At 41.1% G+C, this 24,080-nt stretch overlaps 2 protein-coding genes across 3 annotated transcripts in view; both read left to right on the top strand.

Moving 5' to 3' along the window:
* Positions 1–4,215, top strand: part of fgd (faciogenital dysplasia) — a 216,925-nt gene extending 212,710 nt beyond the window's left edge. For both annotated transcript variants that reach the window (XM_060835574.1, XM_060835575.1), the window contains exon 19: positions 3,323–4,215. In XM_060835574.1, the coding sequence (XP_060691557.1) occupies positions 3,323–3,544 (222 nt within the window). In that variant the 3' untranslated portion in view covers positions 3,545–4,215. The remainder of the gene's footprint in view (positions 1–3,322) is intronic.
* An 18,399-nt stretch (positions 4,216–22,614) lies between these two features.
* LOC132822468 (general transcription factor II-I repeat domain-containing protein 2A-like) lies at positions 22,615–23,560 on the top strand. The gene is given in 2 exon segments (XM_060835846.1): positions 22,615–22,944; positions 22,946–23,560. Coding segments are annotated over 2 exon segments (945 nt in total).
* The last annotated feature ends 520 nt before the right edge of the window (positions 23,561–24,080 follow it).

Below are 24,080 nucleotides of genomic sequence, written 5' to 3'. Positions count from 1 at the left end.
TGATGGCAGCAACCTTTCCGTGGTGAACACCTCAACATGTTACAGTGCTCCACTGAATCACATCTACAGACTAGGCACTTTACAATCTTCTAGATTAACACCTTTAAATTGTGAACCAACTTTCCTTTTTAGCTTTACCAGTTACATTCTCTGTCACCATGCCTTCTCTCCCCTCCCCCCACCCTACTGGGACTCTCTGATTTTTCCCAGTCTGGCAGTTAGACACACCATTGTTCAGCCATTCTCACATTCTGATCACTTCATCTGATCTATCCTTGTCCCCCAGTACTCCAACTATAGCAAAAATGCTGCCCCCTTCATAGTTCACTTCAGCACTGATGAAGAGTTATTTAGGCTCAACATTAGCTTATTCTCTCTCCATGGTAACTTCAGATTGATGCAATAGCTCCTTGAATGGCCTCACATCATTCACAAATAGAGTCTGTGTGCTCAGATGGGGAAGGAAAACCACTGACTTTGCCACTTTAGGAACGGTTGCATCAATTTTCCATTTGCAATTCATGTTGACAAGTCACATAAATGTGTAAGACAACACAACCTGCATTTGACAGGGTAAGAAGACTCACCCACACTCTCTCCTGAAACTTCACTCTGACCAGCTGATCTATATATTCCAACATATCGCTCAGAATTATGTATTCTGTGCTGAACATTACCTATGAGCTCTGGCTCTACCGTTTAGTCACATTTAACCTTATTAAGAGCCATACCATGGCCACAGTGGCAGCGTCCATTGATCTCTCACACATGCAAATATACTCACTCACCTAAATCACTCACTCACATCAATCATTCACTCATTCCCCTAACTTCACTAAGGCAGCAGTATGTCCTGTAATCCCCTTGACTATTATTTGAGCTGATCCCCAAGACTAACCATGGCCCATGTTCCAACTGAGTGATCAAGCCCCTGACTGACCTCTCTGCAAGCTCCAATTGATGTATTGTAAATTCCCTGACGATATGCACTGAACCTGCAGAACTGATCATGGGCCACTTCTGGATTGTAGTGATGCTGAACCCTTGACTCTGACCATCTGAAGTGGTCAACTGGACTGAGGGGATGATGCCCTTCACCTACTGTACCATGGCCACCTGACTGAGGACTATTCCCCTTACACTTTGAGAGATGGCCATTTGACTGAAGCACATGTACCTTGGCACGTTGTCTGCAGATGTGAGTTTAATTCAGCACAGTGCTGTGCCTAACAGCAACATATTCATTCTGTTGAATAAACATTGCATGCTGTCAACTGTGACAAACTGTTTGGCTTTATCTGCACTAAGCAGAAAGGGAAGACAGAAGTACTGAGTCTCCTCTGTGGTTGAGGGAACAAAACAGAAAATGGCAAGGCAGGGAAGCTGTGCCTATCAAACTTGGCACAAAATGAGTGAACACTAATAGCGGTTACCACTCTAACTTGCATGTTGGAAGTTGCTGCTGTCTAGTTTCTATCCAGTGAATGGCAAAATGGGGAACTGCATTTTAACAGGCAAAAAAGTCATCTAGAGTTGAAACACTAGCTTGCTGTCTTGCTACGGATGTTGCCTGACCAGCTGTGATTTCCAGAATTCTTTGTTTTCAGTTTCATCAGACGTTAAGATGCTAATGTATGAAATTAGGCCTTTCACCACTCACTGGTGAGAATCTCATCTCTCTGTTCAGCACTTGGTTTGGAAATAGGGCATTTGCACTCGATGCCAGGAAGCTCTGCACGTGCCATCTCTGATAATTTCCTCAACTTTCTTGCTAACATTCCACATCATTCAGGGGCTGGGGAGTTTCTGTCCATTGTCTCAATTTTGATTGCATGCAATGGCTTCACTTGGCTTCTGACAATTACATGTCTCATCTTCCCAGTGAATGAAAAAAACAATCTACCTTATCATGGTGAAGTGCTGTGGGTGTTGGGGCCATTGGGAATGTTTAGAACCAGCATGTCCAAGGAAAGTGGAACTTGCATAGGGAATCACTGAAATTCAGACCATAATCAATGCTATCTTTGCTCACTGATGTAATTTTTTTTCAACTTGAAGATTTTCTGTTCTGCTTTCCATTTTGAATTCAAGGTTCACACCTTGGGTAAATGTTTTCAAATATTGTGAAACCTTAGTAGCTATTTTACTTCGTATATTCGGTAACATTGACAAATTAATAGAATTCACGATATTTAAGGATTGTTATTGCTTTTAGTTTTAACTGTATCCCATTGATAGAGCAGAGGAAAGAAAGATTTCAGTATCAGCACAATATTATGATGGGGAAGAAGTGAAGCAAAAAATGTTTAGTCAATGAAAATGTGGAAATTATTTTAAAGCTATTGCTCTAAAATTACTTGGAATTTTGAAGGCATTGAAGTTCATAGGAAGTTCTGGATCTTTCCATATCTTCCTGTAAAATACCCTAAAATCCTAAGATTCAGCTGTATGATGTAGATGTTGCTTTCACATTGCTTAAGGATGTGGAGGCTTGCATGTCATTCCAGGTACAAGGCACCTGATGGATTCAATACTGACACAGTGAAATTCTGAAACAAAAACAGAAATTGATGGAGAAACTCAGTAGATCTGGTAGCACCTGTGGGAAGAAAGCAGAGTTAATGTTTTGAGTCCAGTGACTATGTCCATCAGAACAGTGAAATTCTGTGCCAGTTTGTGTAATATCTGAAATATTTATACTTGTTTCAATGAGTTAGTTTGCATTTTATTGATATTGGAAGAAAATTTGCTTACGTGCAAAATTAACTGCTTTTCTTGCCACACGTAACTATCTGAAGACCAAAAGCTAAAACACTTTTCAAAATTTGCATATTACACTATATTTTATGGAAGTAAATTTATATTGATCACTCTTAACCAAAAAGAAGAAGCTGGTTAAGAGCATAGAATAATTCTCTGTTCTGCAAAATGTTGAAATGTGCTCTTCTGTAGTTTGACGCAGAGTGCTGTGTCTTCAAAAGTTAATTAATCTCAAATGAATTACAATGTTTTTAAAATAAATGAGAAGACCTTACAGTGATATTATTTTTAGTTTTCTGACAGCAGTTGAAAATTTAGAGCTTATATTTGCCATTAGAATTTCTGAAACTAAACTAAGCTTTCACTCTGAAAGTAATCCTGCACAGTTCGTATATATTGAAGGCTTTGTATATCATTAATGTATTAAAGTTGTTTCTTTTCTGGATTATGTGGATCTGAATTTCTTGAGATTGAACTTGAAGAGTGGACAGTGGCAAGCTTTTATCTGCTTTTTTTTTAAAAAATCTATTTCATGTATTTTTAAGTGATTGTTTCTTTGCAGGATGGAAAAAATGCTCGTACTATCCCGTTGCCTGGCTATGAGATCGAACTTCCCAGTTCTGCTGATACGATTGAGAAGAAGCATGCTTTCAAGCTGAGGCAGTCTCAACAGGTCTTTTATTTTAGTGCAGATGATGAAGAGCTTCAAAAAAGGTGGATTGACATAATCTCAAAAACTGCCAAGGGTGAAGTTGAAGAAGAAGCAAGCAACTCAGTAGAATAAAAAAAACAGTGGCCAAATTAGCAACAAATAAGACCAAGGCTGTATTGCAACTTTCTATGGTGTTAGCTGTGATTTCCAAACTTGAATTAAACAGTGAGGGCACTTTGATTTGAGCAAGATGTTTAAAATTCAAATATAAACATCAGACTTAAGTGTTTTGTGTGTTGGTTTTCAACAATTATGGCAATTATGTTATTGAGGAACCTAAGCACATGAGAAAAGTGTCATAATTTGCAACTTAATCATGTCATTCATTCCATTCTGGTCCAGTGCAGCATGGTTTCTGTGTAAATGTGTTTAACAGCAGTACTTGCAATTCCTCTGTGCAAGATGTATAGTAATTCATTAGCTAAATGTATGTTCTTAAGTTAAAACTTGTGAATCCTTGTGGCTGGCCACTTATGGTCTACAAATATCTGTATCCAATTCTTTAAACACTCAGTGCTCTTTGTCCTCTGGCATTTGATGATGTAATTAATTCTTCTTAAGTAAAAATGCTAAGTGGATTTTTTTCTCTCATTTTCCATACTGCTAACAAAAGACAGGAAAATGCTGTACACTTGCAACTTTATGCTTCCTGTAGCTCTTGTGGTGCAACAACCTGAACCAGAAATCTGTATGCCAATTTTACTTATTTATGTATTGTGCTTTTAAATAAACATGCCTGCTTTTCACCATTATTGCCTCTTAGAGGAGCTGAAGTCAACTTGATTTGACTATGAGTTAGTGTGTATTTGTGCATTGTGAGAAATGTCAAAAATCCCTGGATTTTCAATGTCAAGGCAATGGAGGCTTGAAGGAAAGAAGTCAACTGGAACTTAGAGTGTGACTTTTATCGTATTGAAATATCTTTGGGTCTTAGATACTGACAGAATGGACTTGCTTTACAATTTGAGTTAAGAACCCAACACCTGAATAATCTCTGGGTCCCAACCCGGCAACAATCTTGAAATGTAAATTCCCTAATTATGGTGAACTTGTACTGTACCCAATTACTGACAGAAGCTAAATGCGGCTGCAAAGTGCAAGCGGAAAAGATGAGCAGATCTAGCACTGCTTTGCAGAAAAGAGAGGCTGAAATAACTGCACAGATGTTGGCATCCTATCATCCATCAACTCTATTTATTTGTGTGGCTAGCCAGCTTGGAGTCAGACCCCTGAACTAAGTCGTCTCCCTTGCTTAGTGGAGGCATCTGGCTGGTATTTGCATTCCTGCTGCTGTTTCACCCCTTCACACCCTCACCACCCCCCACTCCCCCCCCCCCCCCCCCCCCCCCCCCCCCCCCGCCCCCCAACCCGGTTTTGGAATATTAGGTTTAACCTTGCTGTGGTCCTGTTTGCCGAGCTGGAAGTTTTTGTTGCAAACGTTCCGTCCCCTGGCTAGGCGACATCATCAGTGCTTTGGAGCCTTCTGCGAAGTGCTTCTTTGATGTTTCTTCCGGTATTTATAGTGGTCTGTCCTTGCCGCTTCCTGTTGTCAGTTTCAGCTGTCCGCTGTAGTGGTTGGTATATTGGGTCCAGGTGTTGTATTTGTTGATGGAGGTTGTGGATGAATGCCATGCCTCTAGGAATTCCCTGGCTGTTCTCTGTCTGGCTTGCCCTATGATAGTGGTGTTGTCCCAGTCGAATTCATGTTGCTTGTTGTCTGCGTGTGTGGCTACTAGGGATAGCTGGTCGTGTCGTTTCGTGGCTAGTTGATGTTCATGTATGCGGATTGTTAGCTGTCTTCCTGTTTGTCCTATGTAATGTTTTGTGCAGTCCTTGCATGGTATTTTGTACACTACATTAGTTTTGCTCATGTTGGGTATCGGGTCCTTCGTTCTAGTGAGTTGTTGTCCGAGCGTGGCTGTTGGTTTGTGTGCTGTTATGAGTCCTAAGGGTCGCAGTAGTCTGGCTGTCAGTTCAGAAACACTCCTGATGTATGGTAATGTGGCTAGTCCTTTGGGTTGTGGCATGTCCTCGTTCCCTGGTCTTTCTCTTAGGCATCTGTTGATGAAGTTGTGCGGGTATCCATCGACCTGGACCCAATATACCAACCACTACAGCGGACAGCTGAAACTGACAACAGGAAGCGGCAAGGACAGACCACTATAAATACCGGAAGAAACATCAAAAAAACGGATACCCGCGCAACTTCATCAACAGATGCCTAAGAGAAAGACCACGGAACGAGGACATGCCACAACCCAAAGGACTAGCCACACTACCATACATCAGGAGCGTTTCTGAACTGACAGCCAGACTACTGCGACCCTTAGGACTCATAACGGCACACAAACCAACAGCCATGCTCAGACAACAACTCACTAGAACGAAGGACCCGATACCCAACATGAGCAAAACTAATGTAATGTACAAAATACCATGCAAGGACTGCACAAAGCACTATATAGGACCAACAGGAAGACAGCTAACAATCCGCATACATGAACATCAACTAGCCACGAAATGACACGACCAGCTATCCCTAGTAGCCACACATACAGACAACAAGCACCATGAATTCGACTGGGACAACACCACTATCATAGGGCAAGCCAGACAGAGAACAACCAGGGAATTCCTAGAGGCATGGCATTCATCCACAAACTCCATCAACAAACACATCGACCTGGACCCAATATACCAACCACTACAGCGGACAGCTGAAACTGACAACAGGAAGCGGCAAGGACAGATCACTATAAATACCAGAAGAAACATCAAAGAAGCGCTTTGCAGGAGGCTCCAAAGCACTGATGATGTTGCCTAGCCAGGGGACGAAACGTTTGCAACAAAAACTTCCAGCTCGGCGAACAGAACCACAACAACGAGCACCCGAGCTAGAAATCTTCGCACAAACCTAGGTTTAACCTTGTGTGAAGTGCTCTTGCCATCAGCAATTCTGCTGGACCTATCCCCGTTACTGCATGTGAAATAGTCCTATAATCCAATTGGAACCTAAACAGTTTGGTACCGGGTGATGCTGTCAGCTGCTTCATTGAGCATGCCTTCAACATTTGAATAATGTTTAAAAAAAAATCACACAACCCCAGCTTATAGTCCAACAGGTTTATTTGGAAGTACAAGCTTTCAGAGCACTGCTCCTTCGTCACGTAGCTAATGGGGCAGGATCATAGGACAAAGAATTTATAGCAAAAAATCAAAGCATCATACAACTGATGCAGATGTATTGAACAAACCTAATTTGCTGTTAAGTCTTTAATCATTTAGAATGGGTTGCAGATTTTGATTCATTAACATGTAAATCCCAGAACTTCTTTCAAGTCACATTCCTGAGATAACTTAAGGTTTTATAGAAAAACTGACAACTCAGCTCAGATAATGCATTAAAGGTGTGAGGTTAGAGTCTGTCTGTATTCCACCCTTGAGTCAGACTGCCTACAGATTGTGTGCTTTTTGAACAAAATAGAATGTATCTGCAAATACAAATTTACCCTGTAAACTTATATATGTGCGTGTGCATCTGAGGGAGAGAGAGTATGTGTGTGCGCGTGTGCATGAGTAGGATGGAGTGTTTGCCTGTGAGAGGGTGTGCACATGAGTGCGACTGTGGGGTTGTGCCTTTGGTTGACTGTTCTCCAAGGCGGACTTTGGAATACACAACAACACAGAGTCACCAAGCAGAAACTGATAGCTAATTTAGGTACCTATGAGGATGGCCTCAACCAGGATCTTGGGTTCATGTCACACTACAGGTGACCCCATTATACTATATACACACACTCTTACACACGATCACACTCACACGGACCCTCCCCCATACACACACTCTCTCAGATACGCACACCCTCTCACAAGTAAATACCCGGGCACTCTTCTGCACACATGCTCACACGTTCACTCCCACATCCACACACGCTCTTACCCTCCCTCCCACATGCACACACTTTCTTACCCTCTATTCCACACGCAAGCGCGCACACAAGTCTACAGGGGTGAATTTCTATTTGCAGATACATTCTATTTTGTTCAAAATGCGCACAATCTGCAGATGGTCAGTCTACATGACATTTTATAAATTCCTGCTTTGGAAATAGACTCCGTCTGACTCAAGGGTAAAAAATGAGGTCTGCAGATGCTGGAGATCACAGCTGAAAATGTGTTGCTGGTCAAAGCACAGCAGGCCAGGCAGCATCTCAGGAATAGAGAATTCGACGTTTCGAGCATAAGCCCTTCATCAGGAATGGCTCTCATTCCTGATGAAGGGCTTATGCTCGAAACGTCGAATTCTCTATTCCTGAGATGCTGCCTGGCCTGCTGTGCTTTGACCAGCAACACATTTTCAGCTCCGTCTGACTCAAGGTTGGAATACAGACAGACTCTAACCTCATTGTCTGTGCTGAGATGTCAGATTTTTCTACAAAACCTTAAGTTATCTCTGGAATGTGACTTGAAAGAAGTTCTGGGATTTACATTTTAATGCATCCAAACCTGCAACCCACCTCAGTGATTAAACACTTCATAGTAATCTAGGTTTGTTCAATACACTGAATCAGTTGTGTGACACTCTGATCTGTTACTCTAAATTCTGTGAACTATGATCCTGCCCCACAAGCTACCTGAAAAAGGAGCAGGGCTCCGAAGGCTTGTACTTCCAAATAAACTTGGTGGACTATAACCTGGTCTTGTGTGATTTTTAATTTTGTCCACCCCAGTCCAACACCAGCACCTCCACATCATGCTCAACATTTGGAGCACTCTTTCTGCTAGACCATTGGGTGATAGATTGTATGGAGCTGTCCTTATGTGCCAAATACTATGTAGGAAATAATCTAATTCCATGTTGGTAAATGACACCCCATTGTCAGTGACTGATACTTCCGGGAGTCGTGTAGTGTGAATGATGCTTGCAGCTTCTCAATCGTCACCCCTGACTTCCCCTAACGAGCTTTATGTATGTCCAAACACTTTGGGTGTCCACAATGACCATGCACATTAAGCCCATAATCGACATGGAACCAGTCCAGGGTTTACCTGGCCATTCCCATGAATGGGGGGGACACTGCTGGTCCTTGTTAGCACTCTGGGTACTGCCCCATTAAAGCAGCTACATCAACATTCAACCCTGGCTGCCAGAAGCGGCTTCTTGCTAGCATCTTCATTTTGGAAGTCCCTAGGTGATCGTGGAGAAGCTTAGCCTGTATCTGGCAGTGACCTTTTCTCAGGACAATCAACCTTGCTCCCCATAATGATAGCTAACCCTCTACGGTGACCTGGTCTTGCCAGGTCCAGAAAAGTTTCAACCCTGGTTGTGATGGTCCTTCTGTTTCCCCCATTATCATCAGCTGTTTCAGTTTCACTGGGACAAGATCTTTTTGTGATCATAGTTGGATATTGTCAGTGGTAACTGGAAGGGTGCCCAGGAAGTTTAAAACCAGAATAGACTCTTTCAGCGGAGACAGCACTAGTGGAGTATCTACCAGTATGAGGTGGCTCAAGGCATCTGCATTAGTCATTTGGCTTCCTGGATGGTGTTCCAACTTGTACTTGTTTGCACTGAGAATAAAGGCCCATCACTGAATTCTACCAGAAGCTATGGGTGGCACCATCTTGTCTTCCTTCAGTAGCCCTAGCAGGGGTTTGTAATATGTTCCTGTGACAAATTGCTATCCGTAAAAGATACTGGTGGAACTCCTCACGCCAAAGATGACCATTAAACCTACCTTCTCTCTTTCAGCTGGTTTGTGTTTGGCATCAGCCAAAGTCTGGGAAGCACATGCTATCGGGTGTTCCTCTCTATTGGGCCACCAATGAGCTAACACTACCCCCATACCATACGGGTAGGCATCGCATATCAGCACTACCTCTCACTTTGAATCATAGTGGGCCAATATCTTAGATGACAATAGCTGCTTTTTCCAAAGATGACTACTTTGCTATATAATCATTTCTAAGGCTGACCCTTTTTTCAATAGCAGGTATAAGGGTGCCAAGGTGGAGGCCAGATTACATATGAATTTTCGATAATAATTCACTAACCCAAGGAAAGACCTAAGCTCCACTACAGACATGGGAGCTGGGGCTCCTTTGATCACCCTCATTTTATCTTCCAATGGATGTAACCTGGTTTTGTCGACTCTGTAACCCAAGTAGGTCCCTTGGAGCAACTGGAACACACATTTTCCCTTCTAAGGCACCGCTGGCCTAGGAGAAATATTTAAGCACTCTGTCCAAGTGCTCTTTCTTAGTCTTCCTTGTTATTAGTACGTCATCTAGATAAATGGCAACCTGGGATACCCTTGTAAAATGTTTTCCAAGGTCACTGGAAAAGAGCACAGGCTGATGATACCCCAAAAGGCAGTCTTTTATATTGGTATAAACCCTTATGGGTATTAATTCTAGCATAATTCTGGGACTTCTCATCCAGTCACAATTGCAGATAGGTGTGGCTTATGTCCAGTTTTGTGAAGAATAGCCCACCCCTACCTACTTTACATACAAGTCCTTTATGTGAGGGATCAAATATTTAACCAGCTGCAAGATGTGGTTTACCGTTTGCTGAAGTGTGGTTTATCATTTGCTTGGGCTTATGCCCGAAACATCGATTCTTCTGCTCCTTTGATGCTGCCTGACCTGCTGTGCTTTTCCAGCAATGCATTTTTCAGCTCTGATCTCCAGCATCTGCAGTCTTCACTTTCTCCTAGGCTTCCCAACCAGTATAATCGGTGCTGCCCATTGTGCAAACCGTACTAGTTTGATGCTTCCTTCACTCTCCAACCTCTGATTTCGGCCTCTCCTTTTTCCCACAAGGCAAATGGTATTGGGTGGGCCTGGAAAAATTGCAGAATTGTTTCCTGGTGAATGCGTAAATTGGCTTTGGCCCCTTTGATAGTCCCAAACTTTCCTGAAAACCACCTGGGTCTTTCACTAGGACTTCCCTCAGGTAGCCATTTTCTAATCTCGACCAATTTCATCAAATACGCTCGGGCCCGAGCTTTTTACTACCATCTTTGATAACTGCACCAATTGATTCTCATAGGTGACCAAAACCAAAGTCATCCCGTTAATCTGCAACAGCTCCCCAGTGTATATTCTCAGTATGGCCAAGGTCTTTTGTAAACTTCAGGGTTGGAGACCTGAGCGAATCTTGTTAAAGACAGCTTCTGCAACCACAGATACAGGTGCACCAGTATCGACCTCCATGGGAACTGGGTGACCATTTAACTAAATATTTACTTAATCGGTTCTGATTCAGATGTCACTAAGCAATTTATTTGTCTCAACCCTCATGTAGGGGGGTGTTGTTTTCCAGGGTGTGCACTCTCCTGAATACCAACCTATGAGGTTTCTTACTCAAGTCAGACCGAGTAGAACTCATTTGCTGTCTCAAGTCTGCATACTGGCAGCAACTACAATGGCTTGCCAACCTAGATCCTGAAGAACTGTTTAGCCACTTGGCCAAAGCTCAGCTTTGTTGTGGGGTTCTGCTGTGGTCTGGCCAAGGGTCCTTCTGCTCAGGATATGTGCTGTGTGAGTTTCTGTGATTGCCTATACTCAAGTGGTGTTCCCCAAGCTCAGTCAGACAGTTGAGGGTGGCCTATTCCATTGGGATGCCCTGCAGCTGCATTTTGTAATGACAAAGCCAGTTATAGTGTCTGCTTGGGCTTCAGCCAGTAGGCGCTTCTGCATGGTTGAATCATTAATCCCACATACCAAACAATCTCTCAGAATGGTTAATCCAAAATCACATACCTCTGCCAGTCATTTCAATCTCGTCAAAAATCCAGACATGGATTCCCCCAGTTCACTAACAGCTGATAGCATCTCAGGATTAGAGGAAATTTGGAGTTGTAATATTCCGTAACCAGCTCGAACAACTCTTGAAGGTTTTAGTGTCTGGTGCCTCTGGGAGAGTTAAGACCCCTTGTAGCTGAGAATGCTGCTGGTCCGCAAGCAATCAGAAGGATTACTCATTGCTTTTAATCTGCCCCATGTCATTTGCCCAGAAAAAATATTGCATTCTTTCCATATACTGGGCCCAGTCTTCAACAGCAGGGTTAAACAAATCAAGCATGATACCAGAAATGCTGACCTCAGCTCCAAGATGAGTGTCAAGAGCAAGTGTTTTTCAGCACATGCTGATTTCCCCTGTCACCACTGAAATAATTGCACAGAGGTCAGTATCCTATCACCAAGTCACCCCTTATTTACTTATGCACAGTACACTGGCTGTAGCTAGCCAGCTCAGAGTCAGACCCTTGAACTAAATTAAAATTGAAAGAACTGAGGATGCTGTAAATCAGAAACAAAAATAGAAGTTGTTGGAAAAGCTCAGCAGGTCTGGCAGCATCTATGAAGAGATATCAGAGTTAATGTTTCCTCTGAACTGATGGTAGCTTGGAAAATGTTGATTTATGTGCAGAAGATAGGGTTGGGGGAGGGAGTAAGGAGTGAACAATTGGCGGGGATAGAGCCCGAAGAGAGGAGTAGATAACGATCTGGCAAGGAAGATGAATAATTGCTAATGGAGACTGTTAATGGCTAACAATAGGTAGTTTGCAATGGCAGATTATGTGATAACAAGGCCTGGTGTGTGAGGTGGGGGGCTAGGACATGGAAGAGTATGGGACCTAAAATTATTGATATTGAGTCCAGAGGCCTGCAGGGTGCCCAAGTGGAAAATGAGGTGTTGTTCTTCCAACTTGCACTGAGCTTTGCTGGAGCACTGCAGCAAGCCTAAAACAAAGATGTTGGCCAGGGAACAGGGTGGTATGTTCCAGTGGCAGACAGCTGGAAACACAGGGTCTTTTTTGCAGACAGAACATAGATGTTCTGCTAAGCAGACACCCAGATTCTGCTTTGTTTCCCCAACGTAAATTGTGAGCAGCAAATGCAGTAGTCTAGATTGTGAGAAATGCAGGTGAAGTGCTGCTTCACCTGGAAGGTATGTTTGAGCCCTTCGAAACTGAAACTATGAACTAAATTCTCTCTCTCGCTTAGAGGATACAATGTGGCTGACATTGATATTCGAGCTGCGGTTAAAGGGGCAGTATAGTAGAAACCAACCACTATACACACAGGCACAAAAATAATTGGACAACCAGACAGAAGGAGATCCACATAATTTAGAGCTCTTGTGGTGCAGTGGTAGTGTCTGTACCTATGAGGCAGAAGGTCTTGGTTCAAGTCCCACCTGACCCAGTGGTCACAATATCTGCAACAGGTTGATTAAAATAATCTGATGCAAAAATCTACAGATCCCAAAATTTTGTGAAAGAAACACCTTGCTGTTCTGCCCACTGTCAATTGAAAATAAAAACAAATGTTTCTCCAGAATCAAGAATCATAGTCTTAAGATAAGGGATAAACCACATGGCTAAGATAAGCAATGTCTTCATTCAGATGGTTTCAAATCTTCTAAGTCCTCCATCCCAGAGGTCTGTGGATGCACAGTTCTTGGGTATATTCAGGACTGTGATGATGGATTTTCAAGATCACAAGAATTGAAGGATACAGAGAAAGGGTGAGACGTAGATCAGTCATAAAGTATTGAATAGTAATACAGGTGAGGGTTAATGTGTTCAGCGAGAACATTGCCTAACTGGCACAGTATAAAATGGGAGCAAACATCGAAAGACAGTTTGTCAACCACGTGTAAAGAGACTCGTATGGAGCCTCTTTACAAAGCATTCCTCATTTCAAGCACAAAATAGGGTGTAATGTACATGGGAATAAGAAATGGACAAATGCAGTATTTTAAAACTTGCACCCTAAGAATAACCATCTTGGATTGTATTTCATTAGCTCTCATTCTTTTATGTTCCTGGACCTTGTTAACAAGTGATTTGTTCCAGGCTGTCATTTTTATTTTAATGAAAAGATGTTTAAAATGGAGCATATGTTCAAAAGACTAGCTATTTAGTGAGACCTCCTTCTAAGGGGTTTTTGTGGTGCAGAGGTAGTATCGCTACCTCTGAGTCAAGAGACCCATCTTCTAGTCCTCTCTGTTCCAAAGGTATGCAATACCATCTGTGAACAGGTTGATTAGAAAATATCTTGTTTCTTAACCTAAGTTTTTGTGTGACTTACAAATTGAGATCTACTTGTTAAAAACTATATGATTCCTGTTTTGCTCCTTTCTCCGACAATTCAAGTAGTTTGATTGATTGTATACTTTTACTATGCTAAGTGAAAGATTGCCAAGCATGCAAAGGTGTGGATCATGCCCCACATAAAATTGAAATCCATATTCCCATTATGCTGCCTATATCTCTTCAGTATTAAAGATGAGGTAAACTTTTGGCCTAGACTACAATGAAAAATTCCCTTGTCAAGGTGTCCATCCAAACTCCCACCTCTCTGAATACCTTCTCCTTTAAGATAATTATGCTTTGGGCTGTTTTCTGATACTAAATGCTCTATTTAAGTACACATTATTGTTGATTTTGTTCTGATTTTGGATTTTCCTGTCAAAGTGCCCAATACCTGAGGCCCATAAGCTTGCAAATCAACAAACCATGGAAGATAAACACGAATGAGGTACATACCTGCTTTGAATTTAATAAATATTCATTAGTATACATTACTAGCCCAGCATAACACACTCAAAAGACAAAATAATTATTTGCTTCCTTCTCAGTATAATTTTGAAAACAGGAGTAGGCAATGAAGAAGACCTACTGGAATTGCAGGTCTCATTTTCTAATAGGCCAAATGAAATTTGTATTTCACAGATAACTTTACTGTATTTTTCTATATAAATAAATGTGAAAGCTAGAACTGTAAGAACATAAGTCCCTTCTTTCACAATAGTGAAGATAATTAAGAAAGGTTTAATTAAATACTTTAATGTTAAAATCTATACTTTCAACTGGTATTTTCATATGCTTTACTTCAGTTTTAAAAATCATGATTGTGAATTTTCTTTGGTACTTCATAACAGTGACAAAAATTGAATTTCTGTATACTTCCAGTCTGAATTAAGCGTTACCAATATTCTGCTCATTCATTGTGTTTCAGGACTTATTGTTTAAATTGAAAACAATCTGATTAAAGCAAAAGATGATTTACTTTCATACCTTCAGGTGATGAGGAATGTCTCTCCACAACTATGTTTTAATTTAATGGCAGCTTTGACTCATCTTTTCTAAAGTAGGTTTATAGGGAGCTGGAAATTTCACATCATGGTCCAGATTTTGCGTTAAAATAGGATTACACTGGATCAAAATAACCTGCCTTCATTGCATCCAAGTATTTGACAGTCATGCATGGCTAGAAAAAAGCAATGCAATCATTTCGTGACTCCTGATGTGAAGTGACACAAATTACAACTTTGCAGATCAACCATGATCTTATTGAATGGGGGAGTGAGCTTGAAAGACCAAATGGGCTATTTCTGCTTGTGATTTGTAAGAATGTATTTTGGTTGTGCAGGATGGTGTACAGAAAAAGTTAGGGACAGGACCAGCTAGTTTATCAAACTGATCACATTTTGTAAAGGTACAACTTATGGCAGATATAGGCTTGGATTTATATAACACCTTCATGAACACAGGACACCCCAAATCACTTTACAGAGAGGAAAATGTAGCCCATTTCAATACAGCAAGCTCCCACTCACAACAACATGATAATGACCAGAAAATCTGTGTTTGTGATTTTTTAGAAATAAATACAGATTGGAATATTAGGGATAACACTTCTGTTCCTCTTCGACATAATGCTGGAGGATTCTCCGTCTGAAAAGATAGACGTGACTTCAGTTGAAATTCTCTCCTGAAAATTACACTTTTAAGTGTGTAGCACTACCTTGGCACTTTGCCATAACTGGAATATTGATTCTTGCCTTTATGTCCTGAAATCAGACTTGAAACGCATGACCTTCTGACTGAAATGAGCATGCTACAACTGTGCCATGACTGATTCGTCATAAAGCTCCTTGTGTTTATCACACTTCCCCAGTTGAGAATAGAATCTCCAGGGGAAGGATTAAAGAAAACCTTCAGACTGATTTAAAGAGAAGAAAATCTCTGGGTAATACTTCTCCAAATATGATCTCCAAAGGTGATCAAAATATTCTGAAGTGTTCAGTGGTCAGGGGACTCAGCCTCCAAAGTCCCATTCAGAAATTGCCCAGCTCCTTTTTACACCTTTCTAATAAATTTCTATTTACAGCACAGTCCAACAATCTATTCCAACCTAGTTTAATGTTTATGTAACTTGTACACATGCACATTAATCTTTCCTAACCTCATTTTTTTAAATTGGAAGGGGTGATTTATGAATTTTAAATAAGTATTTGCAAACTTCCAAAAAGTTTGCAAGTAGCACCTTTAAAATTGATTATGCAAATTTAAAAACATATATTGCCAAGACTGTTAACTTCTGAGCAGCAAGAGTTTGACACAATTCATTGCCAAAGTGGCTGATCTGTCAAATAGTAGCTTGCAGTTATTATGTACAGTCGATTCCAGTAAATTTGGATTTAACTTGTAGCCTATGATGCACAATATCTAATGGAGTAGCTAACACCCCAGAAACATTCTGATTTTTGTTCATGCTCACCATTCCATCTATGCCAGGTGTGTACTTTTCTCATAAAGACACAGAGTTAACATAAGCTCAAGATAAGAAACTTTGTCGTACAATTTGTTATACTTGAATTTTAAGCAGTCTCAAGAGTGTGGTGCTGAAAAAGCACAACAGGTCAGGCAGCATCCAATGAGCAGAAGAATTGATGTTTTGGGCATCAGCTCTTCATCAGGAATAAGGCTTGTGGGCCGAGGGCTGAGAGATAAATGGGAGGGAGGTGGGGGCTGGGGTGGAGATATCTGAGAATGCAATAGTAGATGAAGGAAAAGGAGAAGGTGATAGGTCAGAGAGGAGGGTGAAGCGGATAGATGGGAAAGATGATGGACAAGTCAGGAGGGCAATACCAAGTTAGAGGCTTGCAACTGGGATAATGTGGGGGGGGGGGGGGGAGGAAATGGGGAAACAGTTGAAATCCACATTGATCTAGTGTGGTTGCAGGGTCCTAAGGCAGAATATGAGGTCTTCTTTCTCCAGGCTGTTGAAATCCTCATTGATCTTGTGTGGTTGCAGGGTCCTAAAGCAGAATAAATTTTAGGCATTCATTTTTCAATCTGCTTTAGTATATGTTTAAATTGGATAAATCTATAATTCAATTTAGACTTCCAAAAGATAGATAGTGAATTCTATGTATGGGAAATAACTAATGAGGATAAAACTATAGGGCTATGGGGAATAGAGCAGTGGTAGAACTAATGAATAATTTTTTAAAAGGCACTAGGCCAAGTGGCCACCTTCTGTTGTGTAACCTTAGGTCTATGACTTTTAGAGAAGGCTAACATAGTTCAAGATGAACCTGTACAGTTGAATAACCAGTATTAGTTTATTGCACTTGTACACAGCTAATCAGGATGACTTGATAAAATAAATCTTCTTATAATGGAAAAATTATGGTACTCTTATGTTGTCATATCACAAAACATTGTTTTGAAAAGAATGTCTATTATGTATCATTTTATATCTGTACCCAATCAGTCAAGGGTTTTGTAGATATAGGTGATGCTTGTGGGGATAAGTAGCCAGCGAATGTCTTGCCAAATGACCTAATTCTTGGATGAGAGCATTCTGATTAATGAAACTCCACAAAAGGCTCAGTGTTAAATTTTGCCAAAAAATAATATACAATATATAGTCAACAGTAAGGCCACGAGAAGTGGAAACTTCATAATGCATTAGCTTCTACAACCCCTTATGTTCAGTCCTAGATGACAAGACAGCAATCTCCATTGGCGAGGAGAAGAAAAGGAGATTGAAGTACAAAAAAAAGAGAACTGGGTTGAAGGTATGTAAACAAATTACAGAATGGGAGAATCTGAAAACAAAACCCCTCTTAATAATGAAATGACAAGTGTTCTCTTCTTAAGCAGCAACTTGGGATTAAAGATCAACTCCTTCCACTGCAATTTGCTGGGTTCTGAGGTGATTGCTAAATCCAGTGTGTAATCTATGGACACGGCTACATGTGGGGAAAGTAGCACTTGGAGGGTCAGGTGGTTGAGTGTTAAGAGGTTTCTGTGCACTCTCCAATGTCCTCATTGTGTATTGAAAATGTGATTTGCATAATAATGACTGTGACTATAACTTTCTGCTCAATTATATATTAGGCTGCAAACCACAAATCAGATTTGTCAGAATATGAAGTAAATAAAGATAAAATGCAATAGAATTCACTAGATTAGAGAACCTGTAGCAAACAATAAAACCCAGAATTCTTCAGCTACTTTCTGCAATAATTTATCAGCCAGTTCCTCTATGGAAGGACAAGGTTACACAGAGCCTAATTTGATGCTCTTGTAACTTGCATGCATGACCCTGGTTGTCTGTAACCCATCTGATTCAAATAGTGTATCCAAATTGGTAGAATCCAATCCATTTGCACATTTAAAACTTTCAAATGCTCTCAATGTTTATTTTTTTGTGAACAAAAAGACCAACTTCTCTCCAAGTCTGAAGTGTGCAATCATTTGCTAAGTAGTTTACAGCACAATTAAGTGAACAATATTTTTGATCTGAGACCACAAAGCGGAAGAGATGAGAGCAAGATAAGAAGGCTTCAATTGAGCTTTGAAGCACGTTGCTCTTCTCTCTGTAGAATAAACTCAAAAGGCGTTGCCACTTAAACTTGATCATTTGGTTTCAGTTCCTAGCAAACAATGTGGAACTAGAAAAGGTTATCAGCTCATCAAGCTTGTTTTCTCAACCTCAGGATGATTGGAATGGAATTTCCCCTCTTCCTCCCATCTCCTGCTGCCTTTGACCTCAGGCAGCTTTATGCAGGTGTCATTAATAATGTGAGGTTGAAACTCCTCACTACTCCACCAAAGGAAAATTATAGTGGGACTTTACTGCTACAGCTGAAATGAGGCATGGTAAATAAAGAAGTGCGCCTCCCCTCCTCCCAAAAAAGGAAGGGCAGGCACTCTATAGATTTAAAAAAAACATGATGCAATTTTTAAAAAAATGGTCTGATATCACTACAGAGAATTTCCCACCACACCTACAACTTGAGTTCACCTTCAACTTAGATCTGGCAGGCAAGAAGGTACTCTTCTTGAACATGGAGATGGAAAGAAACCCCAAATCTTGAAAGGGTGTGAGTATAAACCTCATTTTTTCTTTGGTTCCACCTCTAACCTGTAGATAGCAGCAGAATATTGTGGGCGTGATGGGTATATGATTAAAGGATGATATTTGGGTGTCATGGGGGATGGTTCCTCTATGCATGATGCATAAGTCACCTGAGGGGTGTATCTGCTTGAGGCTGAATAGTGCAGATTAAAGATTGAAAGGATCTTCTTAGTTTTCAGAAAAATCTTTTGAAGTGCTTCCTTTAGTTACCATCTTGAGACTAAGTGGATTAGGGAAGGTTTATAATCCTGGAAAACCATATAATCTGTATTGAAGAAAGGATTGAACAGTGTTTTTTTTTACTGCAGTTTATTCCATAACTAATTGAAATCAAAATACTTTAACCATAGGATACCCTATAAAATAACTTCAAGTGGAAATAGTGCAGCCTGTTTCGGTGGTGTTCAAATTTAATTACTGTCAAACTAAAAATAAATAATCTGCAGAACCCATAAAACTGTAATGTACCAGAGTAAAACTAGGACATGAACAGTATCTGGAGATTCCAGTGCATCTGTAGTTTATTTATAGAGAAGCTATGAAACTGCTGCCCTGAAACTTCTCGGCAATGATTGAAAGCCTAACATTTCTCAGAAAAGGTTGCACCCCGCAGCAAGTCGAAGTTATCAGTTTTATCACAATGTTGATAGAATGTGCAGTTTATTTCTGATGACTACTATGTCAGTGGCATCCTTCCTGACTCAACTAAAACTAAACCTCATTCTGCTACTGCAATGCAATCCTGCACAGGATTTTTTTGAGAATTTCAGGTATGAATGGTCTGGAATAAACAAAGAACTGTGGACGCTGAAAATGTGATTCAAAAATGGGAAATTGCTGGAGTAACTCTGCAGAGTTCCTTCACTGTCTCTGGGTCAAAATCTGGAACTCCCTCCCTAACTGCATTGTGGGTTGACCTATACCACAAATACTGCAGTAGTTCAAGAAGTAGATCACACCCACCTTCTCAAGGGCAAGTAGGTATTGGGAAGAATTGTTGCACTAGCCAACAAAGCTCACAAATGAATTTTAAAAATCTGAGGCATCACATCCCTACTTTTGGTCTTCAATTCTTCTTGTGATAAAGGATAACATTCAACCAGCTTTTTTAATGATGTGCTGAACCTGCACACTAATGTTTTGAGACTCATGTACAGTAGCATCTAGATTCCTCTGCATTTTGGAATTCTCCAATTAGATAATACTTTGCTCTTTCTTTCTTCCTTTCAAAGTGAAACTGAATGACTGACTTCCATTGGCATTTGTAAGAGTAAGCGGTAGTGTTTAATTGGAATAGAGAAGATTCTGAGAGGTTTTGGCAAGGTATATGTGAATGGGATGTTTCCTCTGGTGGAAGAATCCAGAACCGGGAGGGCCACTGTTTAAAAATAAGCAATTGTCCATTTAAGGTAGAAATAAGGATGTATTTTTTTTCTTGAGGGATGAGAGTCCTTGGAACACTCTTCTGCAAAAGGCAGTGTTTGAATATTTTAAGGTAAAGGTAGATAGATTCTTTAAAAGCAAAAGGTTGAAAGGTTATCTTGAGTAGGCAGGAATGTGGAGAATAAAATTCCTGATGAAGGGCTTATGCCTGAATCGACGATTCTCCTGCTCCTCAGATGCTGTCTGACCTGTTGTGCTTCTCCAACACCACACTCTCGACTCTGATTTCCAGTATTTGCAGTCCTCACTTCTCCCAGGAATGTGGATAATGTCAGGTCAGCCATGATTATACTGCACAATGGAAGAGGCTCAAAGGGCCAAATGGCTTACTCATGCTACTGATTTGTATGTTCATATATAGACCCAGCTATAAGCAAGGCACCAGAAATGATATTGGTGCACATAGCCCTAACTAGTCTGCACATTTCTCCTGACTAAGATGTCAGAGCTTTTATCAAAACTACGAGTGTAGTTCTATTGACTATGCAAGCATCAGCCTGCCATTCTCTGAGGATATGATTCTTTCTAAAAGGTATGATTCTGTGAGAATGATCATATCCCAGACACAACCATCACCATCCTTTGGTGTGTCTTGATCAACTGAAAGGATAGACCCATCAGAGTTGATAGCGTGATGGTATACAGTTGGGAGGGAGTTCCCATGGGAATATTGACTCCAGAGCTCATGGCAAAGGTCAAGCATGAGCAAGGATGCCCCCTGCTGATTAGCAACAATGGTTTCTCCAGCTGATGAAGCAGTTATCTTCCATGTTGAGCATAGCTTCCAGGATACATTGAGGTTGGGAAGGGCAATATATGTACTCTGTGTTGGATATTTAATGTCCACATCCAAGAGTGGTTCATTAGCGTTAGCCACACTGGCCATGTTCAATAGGATAAAGCTACTAGACTGAGCCTGAGGCAGCTAGTGAGGGACCCTCTCCTTACCACTCCACCTGTAGCAAATGCGCCTGTCTACAACATCAGTAAAAGTTATCATGGCATTGCCTTTGAAGAGATGATGGGCCATCTTCACATTGAGATTGCCTTTTGCCATTCTGTAGGGCACTACCCCTGTACTGAATGAGATAGACTTCGAGCAGATATGACATTTCAAGGCTGGGTTGTGAGCAGAATTGTCTTCAACTCTGGGCAAAATTGTCTTCAACTGTAATCTCATGACCACAGTTACCACAATTACCATCAAGCCAGAAGATTGGTTGAATGAAGAGTGCTTAAGGGTAGGCCAGGAGCAACACCAGATGTACCTAAAAATGAGGTATCAACCTATTGAAGTTATAACGCAAGACTACTTGCTTGCCAAACAGCATAAACATGTAATAGACAAGGCTAAGCAATCCCACAGCAAATGGATCAAATCCAGGCTTTTCAGTCCTGCCACATCCAACTATGAGTGGTGGTGAACAATTAAAGAGCTCACTGGAGGTGGAGGAAATTCCACAAATATTCCCATGCTCAATGTTGGGAAGCCCAGCATGTCATACAAACAATGTGGCTGAAGCTATTTGCAAGCACCTTCAGCCAGAAGTGCTGAGTGGATGATCCATCGCAACTTCCTTCTAAGGTCTGCCAGCATCGCAGATGACAACTTTGAACCAATTTGATTCAGTCCACTTGATTTCAAGGAAGGAGGAAAGTACTGATTATTCCAAGATCTATGAGGTCTGCCAACAAGTTTAAGGTGTGGGTTGGGGGAGTTAGAAAGAAGCATAAAAGAGATGTGCGAGGCAAGTTTTTCTCACAAATGGTGGTGAGTGCCTGGAACACACTGCCTGAGGAGACGGTAGAAGCAGACACAAGAACAGCATTCAAGAAACACCTGGGTGAATATATGAAGAGGAAAGGAATCAAGGGGTAGAAATCCTATAAGTGAAGACAGTTTAGTGTGGAAAGAAAAAATGCATTGCTGCAGTCTTGGCGGGCTAAAGGGTCTGTTCCTGCACTGTATTGGTCTTTGCTTGTTGAAGGTATGCTTCAGAACTTGCCTTTCCCCTACCCAAACTTTTCCAGTACATCTATCACAGACCTGGACATTTTACGGCCCGCGGACCATATCCGGCCCTTTGGTAGTTCCTGTCCGGCCCGCATGAGGTCAATCTTAAATTAGAACATAAGTGAAAATGTATTTACGCCATGCACGCAATACAACTGTGTTGCTATTGTTTTGAAAAGGATTTCTTTTTATCTACGTATGGACGCACATGCGGGTGTATGTGTATAACTTCAATAGGTGTGTGAACAGCTAAAAGTGATGCTGCTGCCTAGCCCTCAAAATGTCAGCTCACGCCAAGACAAGTTATGTCATATCCCACAAAATCGCCAGAAACAGTAAACTGTTTTCCGATGGAGGGTTTATTAAGGAGTGCTTGTTGGACTCTGCAGAACAGAGAAAATGCCCAGAGTAAAAGGAAGCATTTGAGAATGTGCCCCTCTCCTAGCGCACTGTAATGAGAAGGATTGGGGATATCACGAGAAATCTGGAACTTCAGCTGCAGCACAGAGTGGTAAACTTTGACTTTTTCTCTTTGGCTTTGGATGAGAGCTGTGACGTATGTGACACAGCCCAGCTACTCATCTTCGTTCATGGGATAACTACGGATTTTAAAGTCACGGAGGAGCTGGCAGCCATGCAGCCAATGAAAGGAACAACAACTGGTAATGATTTGTTCATGGAGGTAAATGCATGTTTGGACACTTTGGGACTAAAATGGGACAAGCTGGCGGGTGTGACAATGGATGGTTATCCAAATGTAACGGGAAAAAATGTTGGACTCTTAAAAGAGAACACAGGATAAATTGACAGAAATTGATCCTGAACAGAAATTGGTATTTTTGTATTGTATTATACATCAGGAAGTGTTGCGTAAGTCAGTGTTAAAAATTAACCATGTGGTTGATGTTGTAACTAAAATAGTTAACTTCATCAGACAGTTTGTTGCACTTTTGGAGGAAAATGAGACTGAACATCGTGACGTAGGCTACCACACAGCTGTCAGGTGGCACAGCCTGGGCAAAATGCTGAAAAGAGTATGGGACCTGAGAGAAGAGATTCAAGATTTCTGTGTGAAGAAAGGGAATGGCATTCCACGGCTTTCAGATGCAGACAGGATTGCAGACCTTGGTTTTGCTGTGGATGTGACTGCACTTATGAATGAACTAAATGTGAAACTGCAATGCAAGGGCCTTTTTGTGCATGATATCTACAACTTGGTGAAGGCTTTTATGAGAAAATTGCAGCTTCTCTCAAGCCAAATGGAGGACAACATTCTCACCCACTTGCCAACACTGAAGGAAGCCACACCTTCAGTTGATCACCTCCACAGGTACTCATCTATGTTAGAAGCACTGCATGGTGAATTTTCAAGGCGATTTCAAGACTTTAAAATGGTTTAGAATGAAATGCACATGATTTTTCCTCATTTACATGCAATGTGGAGAATGCACCTAGCGATGTTCAGCTTGAACTCATTGACATGCAGTCTGACACACTTCTGGCAGAGTACTTTAGGTCAGTCTCACTGCTTGATTTTTACTCTTCCTTCAAAGAGGAGAACTTTCCACCCATGAGGAGGCATGCTCAGAAGATTCTAGTCCTCTTTGGATCTACCTATATATGCGAACAGACATTCTCAGTGATGAAGTTCAACAAATCCAAATACAGATCCTCTATCACTGATGGTCACCTCTTAGCTGTTTTTCGCATATCCACCTCAGACATTCAACCAGATTTCAGTGCACTTGTTCAAGCCCAAAATACACTGGATTTTTCTCACTGAACAAGTAAATGAACTGAAAAACATCAAAAGCACTTATTGCTTTTTGTATAGAGTTGTTTGTTGTTTATAATACTGAACAATAATGAAACAACTTTTCATTATTGGTTTGTGAGATTAACATGTTAAAAATAAAATGA

This window comes from Hemiscyllium ocellatum, chromosome 14 (genome assembly GCF_020745735.1).
Source record: "Hemiscyllium ocellatum isolate sHemOce1 chromosome 14, sHemOce1.pat.X.cur, whole genome shotgun sequence".
Classification (NCBI taxonomy): Eukaryota; Metazoa; Chordata; class Chondrichthyes; order Orectolobiformes; family Hemiscylliidae; genus Hemiscyllium; species Hemiscyllium ocellatum.
This window is presented reverse-complemented; position numbering and strand designations above follow the sequence as displayed.